General features: G+C 58.6%; 1 protein-coding gene across 1 annotated transcript in view; it reads right to left on the minus strand.

Annotated features, from left to right (window-relative positions):
* The window catches only part of DUSP27 (dual specificity phosphatase 27, atypical), a 28,925-nt gene extending 21,673 nt beyond the window's left edge, over positions 1–7,252 (minus strand). Inside the window, exons 1-2 of the mRNA XM_011374214.1 lie at positions 7,143–7,252; positions 171–265 (exon numbers count right to left, since the gene is read on the minus strand). Of these exons, the coding sequence (XP_011372516.1) occupies positions 171–265; positions 7,143–7,252 (205 nt within the window). The remainder of the gene's footprint in view (positions 1–170; positions 266–7,142) is intronic.
* Between the last annotated feature and the right edge of the window lie 452 nt (positions 7,253–7,704).

Raw genomic sequence — 7,704 nt, forward strand, 5'->3', positions numbered from 1 at the left:
TCCCAAGGTGGGTGAGGAGGGGTCGGCAGAGCTGCCTTCTTTGGATCAGCTCCTCGTTAGTGCGGTGGGAAGACGAGGCCCCCGACACCTCCCGGAGCCCCTGCCGAGGGTCCCCAGGTGACCCGAGGCTCCCCGACGCCCCCTGCCCTGGCCTCTGACGGCATCGCTACCTTGGCCGATGATCTGCTTCGCCGCCACGGCGGAGGAGAGGTGAATGGGCTCCATGAAGATGCTTTCCGTTTCCGCCTCTGAGACCACGGAGTACCTGCGGGACCAGGGGACCAGGTGAGAGGACTCTGGGCAGCATCCGCGTGGGAGGGGTCCCTTCTGCACAAGCAGCCTGGGTCTGATTCCAGCCACCGAGGGACACGACGAGGGGGGACGGGGGCCTGGGACCGTGGGGTGCCTGCGGCTCTGCAGCCGCCTATTTCCACACCGGAGTTGGAGCCCACTGAGCTGATGCCTGATGAAATGAACGGGGGTCTGGGCGGCGGAGGGGAGGGGCCGCCTGTGCCCTCACGCAGACACTGTCCCTCCTGCGCCCCGCCCTTGCACGGCCTGCTGCTCATTTCTGTTGTCTTGGCCCCTGTCCCTCTGGTATTGGTACTAGGGCCTTTCGTGGGGCTGGCGGGCCGAGCGGCCACCACCAGGCCCTCCGTGCCCGTATCATCATTCGGAAGGGAGTGGGCTGCGGATGGAGGGAGGGAGGGCCAGCGCCGGGGACAGCGTGCGGGCGTGTGCGAGCTCACCGCCCTGATTCTGACCGCGCACAAGCGTCTGCCCGAGTCCAGGGATGCAAAAGCGACCGAGGTCAATTTCAGGGCGATTTCCCAGAAAGAGATCAGCAGGGGTGACCGGGGGCCCTTGGAGGGACATGGCCAGCCCAGGGCAGAAACAGGGGTGGGCCCACACTGCAGCGGTCAGTGCCCCCCGGGGGGTTCCCCCTTTTCCAGCGTTGAGTAAGACTTGGGTCTCCTTCCGCTTAGTCTTTCCTGGAGGTCCGGCGAGGCTAAGAGAGAGAGGCTTTAATGCGTACCGTTCTTTTTCCATCACAAAAATTCCCTCACGCCGCCCCTTTATAATCAACCCCTCCCTGCACCTTGTCCCCAGCCCTCACTGATCTGCTTTCTGTCCCCACGTGTGGCCTTTTCCAGAATGTGGTGTCAGTGGAACCTTTTGGATCTGGCTGATTTCACGTAGCAAAATGCCTCTAAGAGCCGTCCATGCTACTGCATGAATCAATGACCTGTTTCTTTTTCTGGCTGAATAATATTCCGTTTCTTCACCGCCTCAGGCTCCTGCCGCCAGCCCCATCCGCCGCCCTGAGGCGCGGCTGAGTATTCCAGGGAGGAAAATGGCCCCCCCGCCGGCGGTCTGGGGGCGCTGTGGATTCCGGCCTTCGTCCTCGGCCTGCCTGGCGCTGCGCCCCGTCCGGGCTCCTCAAGCAGCTGCCCCATCGTCCTGTGCAGGGGTCATGAGGGCGATGCACGGGACAGGCCAGGGGCAGGGGGCGTCCGCCCTCTCACCCAGAACTGCAAGCTCTGTCCATTGTCCTGTTGCTTCTAAACGTCTGGAGGTGATGTGTTTCCTGACCCTCGTCACTGAACTACGTTATCGTTATGGAGACCCACAGGATCTCGTCTGGTTCCCAGTTTTTAAAAATCCCCCGCTGGGGTGCCTTGGTCTACTGCCAGCCAGGGCGTTGGGCAGTGCAGACTAGAATGCTGGGGGTGGACGCGAGCTCTGTAAAGGTGTGGAAGGCTGGTCTCATCTCCTTCTGGATCTCCAGCATGTGGAAGGTGCCCGGGCAGGCTTGACGCCTAAGCAGGTGGATGGTGGGTGGACGGATGGGTGGCTGGATGCAGGGAAGGAATATGCTAGGCAGGAGGCCAGGTGTCCACACACCGCCTTGGGGTCCAGGGCCCTGCAGTCTCTGGCCCCCTCTCCTGCCCGGCCTCAGCTCGCACCGGCTTCCCTCTGCCTCGCTCCTTGACGGGACCTGGTCGTCTGGCTTTGCATCCTCATCATGTTTCCCTCTGCCGGGGACTTTGCAGGAGGCCATTTCCGCTGCCCGGATGCCCAGTCGTCTCCCGCCTTTCAGCTCTTAGGCCAATCATCACGTCTGCAGGCAAGTCTTCCCTGATCTCCCCCTCCTGCCGCTCCGTCCACCATCCCTGTGGCACCCCCGCTGGGCAGTCGTCTGAGAGATGCCCGCTCCCTCACCAGACCCCTCTGAGGCAGGACCACGGCTGGGCATTGTGATGACCGCTGGGTTCCCAGCACCTGCACAATGTCTGGCACAGAGTAACAGCTTGAGAGGTATTTCGCGACTCACTGGCTGACTTTATCCTAAAGAGTATAACATGTAAGGGGACGTGGCAGCTGCGACAATTAGTGACGAGCGTTTGTCGAGTATTAGCCCCTTGCGCATCGTGCTCCTGGGGTGCCAGTAGCAAAACCAGGGGCCTGGCTCTGCTGTGCACCTGCTCACTCTGCCCTGCTGAGGCCAAGATGTACAGCATCCTGGAGGCCTGCGCGGCCAGTTGGCCATTTCCTCTTACGGCGGATTAAAGGGTCTGCTGAGTGGTAGGGGCCACGGCCACCGCCCTTGGATCTGGGCTGTCTCCGTGGTGAAGACAGACATACAGCCAAAGAGCCAGCGAGTCTGAGGGATTCCACGTGAAGACTCAGCCCGGAGTCTTCTGAGGAGCCCCCTCGCCAGCCCCCAGCTGCAGATGCAGAACGAGAGGCCAAGAAACAAAGCCCGAGGTCGCCCAGTGTCGCCTGCAGGCTGTAGGTCAGCGTTTTCGTGAGCCAGCTGCCAGGAGAGGAGGAGATGGGAGCCCGTGGGGTGAGGACACGGCCGGCAAGTCTATAAAGGAGGCACAGGGCAGGCCCCGAAAGGACCAACGTCCAGGGGCCAAGGAGCCGGTCCCTGGTGGCTGCGAAGGGTCAGGACTGAAGGAAGAAAGCGGGCAGGAGGGGAGACTCAAACGCCGGCTGTGCTTCTACGACAAGGTCAGCGAGATTGCGGCCCCGCACAGTCTGATTTATGACCGCGCCTGTGCCGCCACCTGCACCCACGCGGTGGAGCCAACTCACGCCCTGGTTAGAGTCAGCAAGGCCTGGCCGTGCAGAAAGGCAGGCAGGGAAAGGGGCTCTGGGATCGATACCCCTCACCGCCGGGTCGGGAGGAAGCAGCTAAAAAGCCTCGAGGGTGAATTGAAAGAGAAACGTAAAGCGGAGTTCGACGGACTTGCTGAGTAGAGCGAAGGCTGCTGTGGCTTCTTTCAGCCTGTGCTTTTCAAAATCGCAGACTGTGCCCCATAATCGCAGGCTGTGCCCCATAATCGCAGGCTGTGCCCCATAATCGCAGGCTGTGACCCATTAGCGCATCGTAAAAGCACTTCAGTGGGCCCTGCCCAGCAGCTGGACAGAAGCAGAGAAAGGAAACATGGAATAGCAACACCCATTGTCAGGATAATTTTGTGAAACCTTGTTAAAAATTTCTGCGTACCTCATCATGTGCTCTGAGTTGAGACCCAAGTGATATGTCTGTCCCACAGTCAGCAAGGCTGGAAAGCCACCGCCGTGACCGGACAGGCTGTCAAGACACCCATGAAGCGGAACTGGAGTCCTTCAACCCAGACCCCCCGACTGCTGACCACTTCCTGTCCAGGAGTCCCTCGGAAATAGGATGGGGTGTCTTTCTTGGTTTGGCTTTTGCAGAAGAGGAACAGGTTTCTGAGCTCCCTCTGAATGGTCATTCACTTCAGAGGAAGCGACCACACAGGCGAACTTCGGGCTTCGAGGAAGGAGAGAAGTCGGTAAACAAAAACAAATTGGTTTTTAGCCAGCTGCTTCCAGCAGGTTCCCTAAAAGGACAGGTGGAAAAATCTTCACGGGAAGAGAAATATGACAGAGAAAGGGTAGATGGGAGGCACTCGTTCCCGAGGACACCTAGAACTGCCACCCCACAGCCCCGGCTCCTGTCCAAGCTGTCACGCCGGCCACTCAGACCTCACTGCAGCAAAGGCAAGCAGGGCACAGTTAAACTCCTCTGAAGGTAAAGGAGGCGATGCCACCACAAGAAAGGCCTGACCGCATCACCAAGGAGTTCTGGGACACGGCGAAGGCCTGGAAAAGGCAGGGCTGAAAAGTCAGAGTAAGAAATAAACTTCAACTAGAAAAGACGTAAAGGGCGACAGAAAAGGGTGAGTGTCCGCGATCGTGGCACTTGGCATTTCCCAGAGGCGGCCACAGTGTTGCCCGCCCTACGTGCCCCCAAGGCTGGGGCCCCCAACACGGCGGCGGAGTCGACCGGCCTCCGTTTGAACCTCCTGGTCCTTCTGTGGCTGCGGAGGCTACAGCTTGAAAATCGACGCACTTCTGTCTTGTTCTCCGAGGTTTTATCTCTTGGAATCGAGCTCTCGGCCGAGAGGAAGGCCACACTGGCCCACACATCTGAAAACACCACGCTAGGCGTCTGGCCCGCGGCCCCGCTGAGGTACCCTCACGAAGCGTCACGAAGCATCACGTGAAGGTGCCTCTAGGGCGCCGGTCCCAGCCTCAAAGCCGTCCCAGGCCTCAAGGCCTCCAGCTGAGGCCCGACGTCTCGGAGCAGAGACAAGCCACAGCACGGGTTCCCCGTGACACGCATAATAAAACGGTCGTTTCACGCCACCACGTCTTGAAGTTACGAGCCATTGTAACCGGAACGCTGTAAATTTTCTACCCTTTGTATATCTTTATTTTTTAAGGTGTATCTCTTGTAAGCGATATGTGGCTTTTCAAAATTGAGTCTGACAATTTTTTTGTCTTTTAACTTCAGTGTTTAGTCAATTTGTGTTTAACGTAATTACTTATCTATTTGGGTTTAAGTCTACCGTGTTCTTATTTATGATTTGTTGTTTTTTTGTATTATTTGCTCTCCTTTTTCTATACGCCTTTTTCTCTCCTTTCTTGGCTTCTGCCGGATTGACGATATTTCACGGTCGCATCGTCCCTTTGTTAGCTCATTAATGATGCCTTCTGTTGTGAAACTTTGAACAATTACACAAGAAATTACAACATGCATCTTAGACGTCCCGCTCAAACTTAAAGTTTCGGCAAAGCTCTCGAGATAACTGCCATTAAGCCGAGAGAGCGAAGCACGTGGACGGAAGCAAAGCAATGAATCAGGATCGAAAGTCATATCTAAGAAAGGACTTTCGGGCGTGGTTTCTGACTCACAGAGTCGTCTGGTCCGTGTAGATCAGAAACCTATTACGTTTCTGAAGAGATCATATTTTTAAAGTAACCACGAGCCTTCTTTAAAACAGCCTTTGAAACCCAAGTGTCCAGAAGTGGGACACCATCTGCAAAAGCGGTCCAGCCTTTGAGGACGACGCACTCCGCGACGTCACTTCAGAGGTGGCCATGGAGGACAACAGACCAGGGGAACACGCACGGAGGGCGGAGCGAGCGACGGGGGCAGCAGACGCGGGAACGCCACGCCGAGGGCCGAGTCGAGGTCAGGTCTGGGGATCTCCCCACTTCGGGGCAGACACGTCGCTCAACGACTCCTTAGCGACGAGGACTGGTGGTGGCCGGCTCTCCCGTCATCCCTTTATCAAACAGGCGCTTTCTTGCGGGCACCCCCACCACAACAGCAGGTGCCGCCGTCAGACCTGGGGAGAAGACGCCTACCCGCCAGACGGCCCCGTGTTCGAAGCACACGTGGCGGCTGGGAAGGGGGTTTGGGGTTGTCTCCCTTGGGAGTCCGTAAATGTGTCCCATGAGTGGACGGCGAGGGCACACGGACGTCACCTGCTTGAAGGGGTGTGCGGTGCCTGAGACCACGCCACACCAGCGAAGCCGGCCGGCCGCTCGTTTTCCTGGGCTCACGTACCCCCTTTCCCATCCGCCCCACAGGAGATCGCGCTGACCGCTCACCGAGGGGATCCAAGTGGGAGCATAATGGCCACATTCGGCCCGGCCCGGAACAACCTCCTGAGGGGCCTCCGTGTCCTGAGGGGCCCCCGCGTCCTGAGGGGCCCCCATGTCCTGAGGGGCCCCCGCGTCCTGAGGGGTCCCCGTGTTCTCTTAATGCTGCTGAGCACAGCCTCTCAGAAGCTGTGCCTTAACACGGAGGGTCGGCAAGTAGAAGGAGCCTCGGCTCCCCATTCTGGAATTCATTCGAGTGGGAAGGAAGTGTCCGTTGGCTACGGCGGAGGGCGTGACCGTACCTGTTACACAAACCATCGCCCACCCAGGCACGAAGCCACCTCCGCCTCGTCTGGAGGGCACAGGGGCAGGGGTACATTTCAAGTCTCAACTCTGATGGTTTTTCTAAGTGGGAAAGTAACATCGGACTTTAAAAGACAAGTCCCCAAGCTCCGTTTGGACAAAGCGTCTGGGCCCGTGGGTGACAAGCTCTCGCCCTTATTCCCACCTCACTCTAGTGGGGAACCCTTTCCAGCCCCCAAAAGCAGGAGCCGGCAAGACCCCAGGAAAACTGAGAAAAAGCGAAGCAGATTCATTGGAACTTCGGGGTAAAGTTACCTCGAGACATTCCAGTTGAGTCTTCCCTTCCCTTTTTGTAGACGAGGGGACGCAGGCTCAAGAATTAAAGTGTTCCGTCACATAAATTTGGCAACAGAGCTAAGATTAGAAGTCAGTCCCTCATTATCCTTTATGGCAGAAGAAAATGGGCAGGCGGACACACTGCTGCTTTCGCGGGCAACTAAGCATTTCTTTGATGCCCGTTCTGGCCCCGCTGCCTCTTCTCACAGTCTGTGCTCTGCCACCCCAAGACCCAGCCTCAGTCCTGGCGAATCGGGCGGCACCTCCGGGACCCCCGTCAGACGCCTGCCACCCCTCCAGGCCCAGGCCCAGCATCACCTCCTCCAGGAAGCCTCCTGCGTGCCCCCAAGTCCCTTTGTTCCTGTCCCTGGCCCACCATGCGCTAGACCCCAGGCACGCCGACTCATTCTCACGCTCACTCTGCTGTCACATCTGCCTCCTCCGGACAGTGTGACACATGAAAAGCACTCGATGACGTGTGTCGAATGAGGAAACGTAAGGCTCCCTGGGGTCCGCCTCGCGTCCTGCCCCCACCCAGCCCGCCACACGGGACAGCGTGAGGCTCGGCGCACACTCACTGGCTGGGGGAGGGGCTGCGGAGGTACCGGGCCTGCACGGCCCTCACGTCCACTTCGTCCTCTTCGCTCGGGACCACCTGCTCCTCCTCGGGGTCCCCGCCGGTCGCCATGACAGCCCAGCAGCCTCTGTAAGTTTGGCATGAAAACGGCAGTTAAGGGATCTGGTCCCGGAGGCTTGGCGGGGGGCTGGGGTGTGTTGGCCGTGTCACCTCGTTGGAACCAGGAAAGGGAAGGTCACCACATGCTAATCCCCTACTGGGGGGAAGCCAAATCAGGCTTGGCCCAGCCACTGTCCCTGGGACCCCAAGACGCACCCCCCGGCTTTGTAAAGACCCCACCTTGGAGTCACAAGATTTAAGAAGTGACAGCTGTCTCTTCCCACAGATGCCAGCAAAAGCGCGGGGCGGGGAACCAGACGTTTGCCAGAACAAAAGCTAAAGCGGTTGAAGCACATGGATTCTCCAGACCAGAAAGGTGTTTCTGTTCACGCGCGCACACGCCCTTTGCCTCTGCGGGGGGCGGTGGGCAGCTGGCTCTCTTCGGGGTCTCCGACCAAGGCCAC

Source organism: Pteropus vampyrus, unplaced genomic scaffold (assembly GCF_000151845.1).
Source record: "Pteropus vampyrus isolate Shadow unplaced genomic scaffold, Pvam_2.0 Scaffold241, whole genome shotgun sequence".
Taxonomy (NCBI): Eukaryota; Metazoa; Chordata; class Mammalia; order Chiroptera; family Pteropodidae; genus Pteropus; species Pteropus vampyrus.